This window comes from Macrobrachium nipponense, chromosome 34, assembly GCF_015104395.2.
Source record: "Macrobrachium nipponense isolate FS-2020 chromosome 34, ASM1510439v2, whole genome shotgun sequence".
Taxonomy (NCBI): Eukaryota; Metazoa; Arthropoda; class Malacostraca; order Decapoda; family Palaemonidae; genus Macrobrachium; species Macrobrachium nipponense.
Genome location: NC_061095.1, coordinates 28,027,219 through 28,039,729, shown reverse-complemented (window position 1 = coordinate 28,039,729; position 12,511 = coordinate 28,027,219). Strand labels below are relative to the sequence as shown.

General features: G+C 33.3%; 1 protein-coding gene across 2 annotated transcripts in view; it reads right to left on the bottom strand.

Moving 5' to 3' along the window:
• LOC135207997 (chromatin-remodeling ATPase INO80-like) overlaps positions 1-12,511 on the bottom strand; it is a 140,642-nt gene that overhangs the window by 107,956 nt on the left and 20,175 nt on the right. For both annotated transcript variants that reach the window (XM_064240087.1, XM_064240088.1), the window contains exon 9: positions 2,078-2,273. In XM_064240087.1, the coding sequence (XP_064096157.1) occupies positions 2,078-2,273 (196 nt within the window). The remainder of the gene's footprint in view (positions 1-2,077; positions 2,274-12,511) is intronic.

Here is a 12,511-nt window from a genome sequence, read left to right as displayed (position 1 = left end):
ATTGCCAAAATTTCAACCTTTGGTCAACTTTGACTCTACCGAAATGGTCAAAAAAACGCAATTGTACTAAAACGCTTATATTCTAGTAATATTCAAGCATTTACCTTCCTTTTGCAATAACAAATTGGAAGTCTCTTAGCACAATGATTTTCGATTTAATGGTGAATTTATGAAAAAAATAACATTTTCTTTACGTCCGCGAAGTAACTCTTCCGAAAAAATCATACGTGCGATTCTGGTAATGTTTGCACCATTTTAAATTGGCCGTTACATAAAGTTTTATATATGAAAATGTGTGAAATTTTATGTAGAATACAACAAAAAATAATTGAAGGTTGTAAGCTTTTTCTCAGTTTTTTGAAATATTTGCATATAAATCACGATATGAGAAAAAAAACCACGTTCGGTCAACTTTGACTCTACCGAAATGGTAAAAAACGCAATTGTAAAGCTAAAACTCTTACAGTCTAGTAAAGATTCAGTCATTTATCTTCATCTTGAAACAAATTCGAAGTCTCTAGCAAAATATTTAGATTTATGGTCAATTTTTAAAAAATCTTTTATTCCTCCCTCCGCGCGCGGATTCTCGCCACAAATCTCCGAAATGCGTACGTCCCATTCTCGGAATATTTGCTCCTTTTCATATTAGGCATTTCATAGAGTTTTATATATGAAAATGTGTGCAATTCCATGTAGAATAAAACAAAAAACAAAAAAATATTTGAAGGTTGAAGCTTTTCTTATTTTCGAAATAATTGCATATAAAAAATATATATATAAAAAAATTTGACATTTGGTCAACTTTAACTCGTCAGATATGGTCGAAAACTGCAATTGTAAGCTAATACTCTTACAGTATAGTAATATTCAATCATTTTGTCTTCATTTTGAAAGAAATTGGAAGTCTCTAGGACAAGATTTAGATTTATGGTGAATTTTTAAAAAAAATATTTGTTTACGTCCGCGAGTTGCGAATTCATGCATTATTTTTTTATAATATTTTCTCTGTGTTGCTTTTATCGTTTTACAATGTGTTATATACCAAAATGATCACAATTTAGTGTACATTACAACGAAAAAAAATTAACTTGTTACCTTTAACCGTTTTGCGCACAGCACGATTTGAATACAATTATATATGAAATTTCGTTTTTGCGCTATCATATATCGCATTATTTATATATGATAATGATGATTTTTTCATTTTCTGATGGTTGCATACTAAACTTCAGCCAATGACAAAAAAAGGAGCCAAAAAGGAACTCTTAATCTTGAAAACTAAGCGCGCTGTGATTTTTTGAAAAAAATATTTTTGATAATATTTTTTCCGCTTCCGCGCTCACTCTGAAAAACCTCCGGCACACGGGAGACAATTTTTTTTTTACCGCTTCGGCGTAAGAGGGTTAAACTACATATATAATGAAATATGTTTTGGAAAAAATTGGAAGTTGTATGATACACAAGATTAAATGATACATGAATATATATATGGTATTTGTTTCCAAACACTTTGTTGTTATCTAGCTACCTTAACATTTTCTTTTTGAATACCTATGAATCATTGCTTCAATAAACTAAAATTTAACTTTAAATATCCTGGATTCTTTAAATATCCTGGATTATTGTTTAATACTGTAGATATAAGTAAACTTCTTGCTTTAAAAATTAAACACCCTATTACAGATGAAATATGCCATCATCCTCAGCCTTGCTTATATGTGAATAAACCTTGCTAAAATGACATTCTTTTTATTTTTCCTATACATATTTTGCAAAATTACACATGCATCCTATATGGCAGGAAATATGGCGTCAGGTTCTATCTAGTTTCTTGGAAAAATTCATCCTCTTCACTAAATGCCCTGGAACACCGTCCATGTCACCTTTCCTACCTTTACTATGAAGAAATCAATAACCTTTGTATATTCTGACTTGCTTTCTTTGGGCCTAGGCAAAAAAAGGGGATTAGTTTGCTTGTCCTTTAAGCCTTTGCTTTAAGAAATTGCAACAATTTGCCTTTGCTAAGTCGATGAACAGTAATAGCAATAAGATACAGTATTTTTAAATATTCCCTTACCTTCTCTGGTTAAAGTTGAATGTATATACTCTGGGTTAAAGATGGACAGCTTATTGTACAAAAGATGGTGTTTGCTTGAATTCATATCATTTAATGATTCTCGGAAAACTAGCTTGGGAATGACATAAGGATTAGGGTGCATTGTAAATGGAGAACGCACCTCCCTGCGCTCCAAAAGTTCTGGGTGATTGCAAACCTAATAGGAAAAATTAAAAACATTAAACAATTATATGCAAAAATCTTTACTTATTAATAAAATATATATTAAAATAATATGACATTTCAATAAATTCCAATCCTTATTTATGAAATGAACTAAATTACAACATATGACATTTAAATGTTCAAAAAGTTCTTATAATTAGGTAAAATTAAAACCAAAAATTGATTCCATGGGCTGAAACTCTCTTAAAAATTAAAATATACATTTGATAATTCACACACCATATCATGTACTGCTTTGTTTATTATCAAATGGAGTTTAGCTTAAGTACCACATTCTTAAAATATAACATAAACCCATCAACTATGGTCTCACATTTCCTATACACAAACCAATTTTTGTTTACGAGAGAAGAATTAAGCATATTCATTAAATGTCTGCATCCACTGGATGACTTGTGTCACCTGGAAGCAAAACAGGGCATGAAGATGTTGAGGGGCAGGCATTCTGTAAATGATTGATGGGTTTGAATGAAAAACTAATTTTTTCAAAATCTCAGTTTATTTCTTTGCAACACAATCAACTATACTGTGGCTGACTCCTATTTTAGGAGGAGGGTTGAAAAGTTGAGACCCAGCTGGACTGCAGGATTCAATTGTTCAGAAGAGCTCTTATGGAACTATATATGAGGTCACACAGAGGGAAGAAACGAGATAGTGATAATCAGGAAAAATCATGCGTCCACATAGGCTCATAAGAAGAAACAGGTTTGGTTGTAAGAACAGAAGGCATCATCTGACAAATCCATTGAACTATATATGTCACTAATTCCAAAGGACTAATTCTAGAAGACTATTTCTTGCAGGTAAGCAGGAGATAAATGACACCACTGCATCTCCCACTAAAAGTAAAACATTTGAAAATTCAGTGGAGTTGCCAGGTACTTGCATTCAAGATAGCTGAATCATTCAATTTGCTGTAGAAAACTAAATTAAGAGCAGATATAGGTACTTGAACTGTCACTCTTACTTATTCAGCTCTGTCCTTCAATACATCTGCTCTATGTGTAGAAAATCATCTGTCTTATGGGGATGCAGTAATGTTGAAAAATATACCGTATATTTTTCAACATGTAATACGGGATCTGGCATATAATGTGACCCCCAAATTTTTGCCCATAAAAAATTATCATTTATGTCATGTATCATAATTTCCTTTTTTGAGAACCAAATGACATTAGATTAACGTCTTTTCCTCCACCTCCTTATCCCATCTTTAGTTAAGTTAAAAAAAAGATTAATTGCATAAATGCGTACAACCATATACCAATGAATGAGATAAAACTTGTTTTGCTATGAACAACCGATTCAGATAACTGTTGTTTTGCTTGCATTTCAAGCATCATATAACATTAAATAATGACTGTATAGTTATGTTATAAATGACGTTAAGTAGAACAGGACTTTTATATTTTTAGATACAGCAATACCTCAAACTTATGCAAGTTGAACTGTGTGAATTCTCAATAGTGTGAACTTTTCATTGGTACCTAACAAATAATTATATGCAACACAAACACAACATTTTTTAATCCTTAAGAAACCCTATGTTTAATTTTTATGTAATTTATATGCTCTCTCTCTCTCTCTCTCTCTCTCTCTCTCTCTCTCTCTCTATAGAATTGATAATGGGAGATAATGATACAGAAATAAGGGAGAAAAATAGTGAATATTTATCAGACATAGGTACTATTGAAGCTGATATTGTGTAGGCTATTAATGAAATTAGAAATGGATTAGCAGCTGGACCAGATGGTGTCCCTGCCATTTTATTAAAGAAAGTAGTTCATTCTATCGCAAAGCCCCTTGCAATATTATTAAGGCAGTGTAAATACAGGCAAGATTTATGATGAGCAAAAATTAGCATATATTACCCTACTTACAAAAGTGGATCAAGACTAGAGGCAAGTAATTATAGGCCTGTGAGTCTAACATCACATATTATGAAAGTGTATGAAAGGGTAATGAAGAAAAATATTATGAAGAATTAATGAAAAATAATTTGTTTAATATAGGACTACATGGTTTTGTACCCGGAAAAAGTACACAAACCCAACTGCTAGTCCACGGTGAGAACATATATAAAAATATGATAAACAGAAAAAAACAGATGTGGTTTACCTAAACTTTGCAAAAGCTTTTGACAAGGTAGACCATAATGTATTAGCAAAGAAAATTAGAAAACATAATATAGTGGACAAAGTAGGACGATGGATAAAAGAATTTGTACACAACAGAAAACGGATAGTTATTGAAAACAATGAGAAATCGGATGAAGCTAAGGTAATATCCGGTGTGCTACAAGGTACGGTGTTAGCTGCATTGCTGTTTCTTTTTACGATTGCAGTAGACAGTAATGTTAAGGACTCTGTACAAGTAGTTTTGCTGATGACACAAGCATAAGTAGAGAAATTACTTGTGATGAAGATAGGAACGAGCTACAAAGAGACCTTAACAAAATATATGAATGGGCAGGAGTAAATAGGATGGTATTTAACTCTGATAAATTTGAAAGACCTTGGTGTGACGTTGAATAGGAACATGTTATGCAATGATCAAATAGCAATACTATTGGCAAAATGCAAAGCAAAAATGGGAATGTTGTTACGGCACTTCAAAAAAAGAAAACCCAAACACATGATTATGCTTTATAAAACGTATGTACGTAGTCCACTTGAATTTTGCAATATGATATGGTAGCCACACTACCAAACGGATATTGCGCAAATAGAGAGGGTACAAAGGTCCTTTACAGCTAGAATAGAAGTTAAGGATCTTGACTACTGAGAAAGACTTCAATTTCTAAAATTATAAAGTCTAGAAAGGAGAAGAGAACACTACATGATAATACAGGCTGCCAGCTCGGAGACAAAAGCGGCCGAAGCCTTTAAAAAGACGTTCAACGAGATGATGACTAAGGAAGGCTACAGTTCTTAGCAAGTCTTCAACTGTGATGAGACTGGCCTTTTTTGGGAAAAAAAATGCCTCATCGGACGTACATCACGGAGGAAGAGAAGCTACCTGGGCATAGGCCTATGAAAGACAGGCTTACGCTCGCACTTTGTTCAAACGCCAGAGGGGATTGCAAGGTGAAGCCCCTACTGGTCTATCATTCCGAGACTCCTCGAGCCTTGAAGGCCCACAAAGTGCTTAAGGAGAAGCTTCCAGTGATGTGGAAGGGCTCTTATAATGCGAAAGCCTGGGTAACGAGGCTTTTGTGTTCAACGGACATCAATGACCTTCTCGAGGAGCACCAAGAGGAGCTTACAACGGATGACCTGAAGGAGTTGGAGGCCATGCAACATAACGTCGTTCAAGAGGAGTTCTCTAGCAGCGGTGGGGAGGAGGAGGATGACCCTATGACAACGGCAGAAATTAAGGATGTTCTAGCTGCGTTTCATAAAGTGCAATCGTTTGATGAAAAAAAGACACCCCGAAAAGGCTTACACAGGTCGTATGCTTGCGCAGTTCGATGAGGCTTGCCTGAGTCGTTTCAGGAACATTGTGAAAAGTAGGAAGAAGCAATCTTCCTTGGAAAGTTATTTTTTAAAGAGGCCTTTAGTATTGGCAAGAGTAAGCAAAATGGAAGAACCAAGTGATACTAAAAAAAACAGAAAGTTGAAGTGGTGATGAAGTTGAAATTTTGTATGTGTATATATATGTATATATATATATATATATATATATATATATATATATATATATATATATATATATATATATATATATATATATATATATATATATATATATATATATATATATATATATATATATATATATATAAAAGTACGTAACGTATAAAAAAGTAATAAAAAATGTAAAAATAAAAAAAAGACAAAAAAAATTTTTATTATAGTTTTTTGTAAAGCTAAGTGTTACAGTTTTGTTAATGTGTTTCGTAAAGTCAAGTGTATGTACGTACGTACGTCTCTGCCGTTCGTCCTCCTCCTCTGTCGCCACTTTCGGAGATAGCCTCACTCGAAAGGTAAGCTTCCACATTTTACTACATACCATGTACACTAATACACTTTATTTACAGGTAATTAGCAGTACGTATTAAGTAAGGTACTGAATGGTCCAAATTTGTAGTATTTCATTGTTTATAGGTCAATTTAGCTTTATTGTGAAATTTACTGGGGTGTTTTTGGAGAGCTTGGAACGGATTAGCCATTTTACATGTAAAATGCGGTCCAAGATACGAAAAACTCATGATACGAAGGGCGCCTCGAAACGGATTAATTTCGTATCTCGAGGTACCACTGTACATTATAGTATTATAAATATTTTAAAGTGAAAAAAGCCTAGCTTTAATCCTTTGGGTGTCTAAAGTATGTAAAGATATAATAAGGTTTTATATAGTGTACAGGTAGCTGTAGTGGTCAAGTTACGATAATTCGTCTTACGATAATCCAATTTCATGAGACACCAAATTACGATAGTCTAACTTTATCCCATCTTCATGTTACATAAGTTCAAAAACGGCAAAAGAGAATGATGAAAGTATGGTTTTAACGTTATAATCGTTGCGTAAACGTGTACAGCCATGAATAACTGAATGAGAAACAACTTTTTTTTTTTCCTAAGTACAACCGAATTGGGTAACATCCATTTGGCTTGTATTTCAATCATCGTACTATAGTACACTATTACCGTAGTTGTTATAAAGGACGTTATGAAGAATGGAACTGAGATATCTTAATGTAATAACTTTATTTGCTATAGATCAAAGATCAATATAGATCAAAGATCAATAGGGAAATACACTGTTAAATTTAAACCTAGCTATAACTGAAGCTGAGAAAACTGTTCAAGCTGCTAATGATATTATCGTGCATCGGCAACAAGGATAAAACTCCAGTAAACGTATGCCATCAAACACAGCCGTAAATAAAATAGAGACAAAATCATATTAATCAAAACTACTGTGCTTGAAAAACCACCTTTTATTGTTGGTTTCACGCCGATATAAGATAAATAACGTAAAGGATGTAAAGGAAAATTGCGAACGGAATCACATAATTTTTTTTGCAATAAACATGCCGCCAACATAATCTGTTAACGAAAATAAAATTATTTCACAGTCACGAGACATTCAGTTCATATTTCCACCTAAAAACACGTCATATAAGGAAAAATAACCTTGTCTCATATAAGTCAAGTATCTTAGATATTCGTTTATACGAACCAGAAGCAAGAAAATTCACTCAGAACTGCGTTAAATATGGTAAAACAAACTCGTATTCGCCATCAGCTGATTTTAAACCAAAACATTCGCCGCTCCACGGAATACTGGCTTAGATTTGCCGTAGTATTTTATAATACAATAATATGAGAATACATACAATATTATTGGATACAGTGAAGTAATGTATAACTTTTCAAAGGATTTATGAAAAAAAGATGCATACATATTTACTTTTTTCCCTCTGTGCTAATCTTAATTTTCATCACTATGCCATCTACATAGCAGCGGCATCTCAAGCTCGTACGGTCATACCTCAATTTTTTGCTCAAGTAACAAAGCCAAAAATCGACCGAGTTGCAGTTATATTTTGTACTTTTATCCCATGGAAAAACAAACAAATTGCAGTGTTGCAAAATCAAAAGTATACGCGAGTTTTGTCTTTTAATTAAAATATATTTATGCAACAATTGTAAATATAATTTGTTATAAAAACATGATTCAATTATATAAATTAACATTTTATTATTCGGGCACGACTGAACAACCTATTGTCTTCATCATGTAAAGGGCTGTTACAAAGACTTCAAATGGACGTGTACACGTGTACTGCCACTGTATTATATTTATGTACGAAAATAAAATAAATACCCTGTAATACATTTTTCATACACATTTTAAACATAAATGCATGAAAACTTATAACAAAAAGCTGAAGTTTCATTATAACAAAATGAGTTACAATTAGCTCCCAAATTAATAAAATAACACCATGCATTTTTTGGAACAGTGGCAGACAAGAATGAACATGAAAAAACATCCTCTGACAATGTGGAGGGTAGTTACAAAAGCTGCCTTAATTTACATCATATTTATGTACAAAAATAAAAATACCCTATATGTAATATATTTTCATACACATTTTAAACACAAAAGCATGTAAATTTATAAAATCAACACATCGAACGTTAAATTTGCACTTTTTTAATTATATTTTTGGAAGAGCGGCAGGCAGTGGCTCACAAGAACGAACATGAAAAAACATGCTCTTTGATAATGTGATGGGTGGTTTGATGGGTAGTTTCAAAAGCTGCCTTTGCATCATATTTCTGTGCGGAAATAAAATTACCCTATACGTAATACATTTTCATACACATTTTAAACATAACAGCATGAACATTTATAAATCGACACATCCATAGCTAAATTTGCACTTATGGAACTCGATATTTTTGGAAAAGAACAGCGTCAGAGGCATATATTTTACCCTAATACCTATGCAATAACTCCATAAAATTTATTAATATCATTTGCATAACCTTTATGGTCTGAACAGCATTTCTACAAATGTATGAACACGTTAGACACAATGGCGCTAGAGGCGCTGTTAACCGAATATTGTGCTGTACAAATACCTTAAATTGCCTTATTTTTTTCCAATTAATATTTTTGACAACAGCCGTAAAACTGATTCATCGCTAAGCGATTGCGCCGTTAACCGCGGGCCACCTGTAATGACATTCTCCACATCTTTCACAGTGTAAAGTTATTTTACTCTATATGTGCTCACTTTATCATCTATAAAAGCCAGTCGCAACGATGTAAGTATCATTAAGAAATCCAAAAGCATAACCACAAAATAGGATTAATCACGCCTATAAAAATTAAGTACTGTACACATAATTGACTCTGCAATTGTGAAATGATTAAAGGCATTCATATTCTTTAAAACATCAGGCTTGGTTTATTGTTTGGCAAAGGGGATTTTTACGACCACATGCCTTTGCTATCATCAACCACAGTTATTGGCAGTGGGCCTACCTTTTTACTAAAAAGTAAGACTGCAAGGCAGCAGTTTCCAGTTATTGGCAGTGGGCCTAGCCTTTTACTAAAATGTAAGACTGCAAGGCAGATGCTGTCCTTTTAGTCACCTTTATATACATATATATTTATACACGACTCATAAAAACATTCTGGCACAACAGAATTCCATCTAAAAAAAGGAGCCCATAAAAACAACAAAATATAGAAAGTAAGTAGTATACTTAGAGACTGCTGTCTCTCTCTTCAGGTAGGTAATGAATGAAAAAGTCACAAAAAAGACAGTATTTATACCAAAAGATCCATCCATGCGTAAGCCGTTTAACTAGGCCACCCCCGTTGATAATTTCTCTTTAATTTTCTTAAGCATTGGCTGAAGGATGATTTTATCTATAATTTCATACCAGCATCCTTAGAGATGTTCATTACCTATGTTAGTTTAATAAAGGCTGATTCTACCATCTGGCTTTTGTAACATTTGCTACTATAAATTACATGTGACAAACTCCAGTTTATTCTGTAGTTATGGTTATTTATATGGTTAAAAATAGCTGAGCTCTGTTGACTGTTTATGTTGTATTAATCTCTGGGGAAGTGATTTTCCTGTAAAACTGATATAGATTAGTCACAGTCCAGGCATGGAATTCCATATACTCCTGTATCTTTGAGATTGGCTTTTCTTGGTCATTAATCAGGGATTTGGCTAGGGTATTTGGGTAGGTAAAAGCAAAAGGGTTCGATTTTCCAAGATTCTGTCACAGTCTTAATTCCATGTACAGTAGAGACCCGGTTCACGACCGTATTAGAACTCGACATAATCGGATTTCGCCACTAAATTTCCAATAAACTTTGTATCGTGTTTTCAACCAAAAAACCAGTTTCCGACCCTAGACCATATGATGTTTGTAAACAAAACCGTTTCCGCCAACCGCCGCTAGTCGGCATCATCCAGTGCTACCAAATGTAGCATAATTTCATGTTTTTTTTTAGCATAATTTGACCCAAGAATTGGAGCTTAGCATAATTTCTTTCACACTTAGGGTTTTAGTACAATTTTAGAATGTATTTTCACTAAAATTTTAAATAAAATGCAGAAAATTCCTCAATTTCATACACAGCTATAGTGAATATATGTATCTTCATAGTGAAATTGCCTCAAAAGCAGCACTAACAAATGAGTTAATTGCTAAGTTTGAACCCAACTAAGGAATGTTAAATTTTGCAAATATAAATAAATACCCACAGTGGCATGACAAACGGTCAGTAAAGTGTTTAATGTTTTTTCTTCACGAGTAAAGAATTACTTTACTTTTTTTCCTTTTTTAAGTTTTATTTTTTTCAGTAGATATCAAAATTTTAATTATGTCTGAAGTGATTTTCACATAATTTTCAAGTATTTATTCATTGTGTATGTGATCTGTTAAAGAAAAATGGTGCTTCAATGGCATGATAATGATCAAGTAATAAGTACGTATGCTATTCTTCTCGAGTAGAGACTGGTTTGTTTGTTTACTTTTTTTTTTAGTTTTAATTTTTCAGTAAATATCAAAATGTTATATTTGAAGTAATTTTCACACATTTTCAAGTGTTTATTAATTGTGTGTGTGACCTGTTAAAGAAAAATGGTTCTCAGTGGCATGATAATGATGCAGTAATAAGTAAAATTTGTGTTTTTCTCCATATTTGTATGTGTGATCACACATTTGTCAAATAGTATACTAGTGATTGCATATCAAATAGTATACTAGTGATTGCGTATGTGATCTATTAAAGAAAAATGGTGTTTTATTTCGAGTTTGCTAACATGTAAAGACCATCAAATTATTAGTTATAATATTGTCTGTTCGTAACTTTGTATCATTTCACCTAATATATAAATGTTTTAAATTTCCATTACATCGTCGTTTTAGCTCAAATGTATTAGAGAAAAGAGATAATGATAGATTAATAGCATAATTCTGGCACAAAATTGCACCATATTTGGCATAAATTCTTGCTTGGACCGACTAGCATAATTTAGCAAAACGGTTGATAACACTGGTGACGCCACTCAGCATTGTTTAAAGTACGCAGCTATTGTTTACAAACATTCAAACATGTGTCGTGTCTCGTACACCTTGCGCGCATTTCGTTTGCTTTTTCGGTGGTATCAACTCTATACGCAGTTACCTTTTGATTCATCATGGGTCCCAACATTACTACTGGCTATCTATTAAAAACCTTTGCTATTGTTAATCTCTGAAATAATGTAAAGTGTTTACATGGCATCTCGCGTTTTCCCTCTTCAAAATGTTTCCATCATTTCCAACTCCAAATTAAACCTTAAGTTTCGTCTATCCTCTCCTCTGCATGAAAGTGATGAGCGAAAAAAAGATTTAATCAAGCACCCTGCTTGATTTTTTTTTTCAAGGTAGACCTATTCTAAAATCATGCTCACACTTGAGGCGCGCGTTCAGTAGCAAATGCAATACGTATTGAAGTGTTAGGTTGGAGTGAAGGCAATGTTACGTACGTAGGTTACATGTGCGGTTTCGGTAGCGAATGCAATCTTTAAGCTTTGTTAAGCTTGCCGGTAAAGAAGAGGTTAGCCATAGCTTAAATCAGAGAAGCCGCTATGCCATATTAAGTGCGTAGTAATTAAGAAATTAAGACGAATCTTTTTATGTCCTTACTGTAATACGTCAATGTTTACGTGTAAGATTTTGTAGTGAACCAGTTACATACGTAACATGTTCGGTTCGGTAGCAACGCAATCTAAGCTTTTTAAGCTTGCCGGTAAAGAAGAGGTTAGCCTTAGCTTAACTCAGAAGCCGCTACGGTATACATTAATTATAGAAATTAAGAAGATTCTTTTATGTCTACTGTAAAAATACGTCATTGTTTACGTGTGAGATTTGGTAGTGAAACCACTGTTACATACGTAACGTGTGCCGTTCGGTAGCGAACGCAATCTTAAGCTTTGTTAAGCTTGCTGGTAAAGAGGAGGTTAGCCTTAGCTTAAATCAGAGAAGCCGCTATGGTATAGAATAATTATAGAAATTAAGACGATTCTTTTATGTCTAGTGTAAAAAGACGTCAATGTTTACATATGTAACGCGTGCGCTTGGTAACGAACGCAATCTGTATGCTTGGTTACGATAAGCGTCCTCGTAAAAAAGAGGTTAAGCTTGATATTAATGGCTGGTACGTAATGGTATAGTAATTAT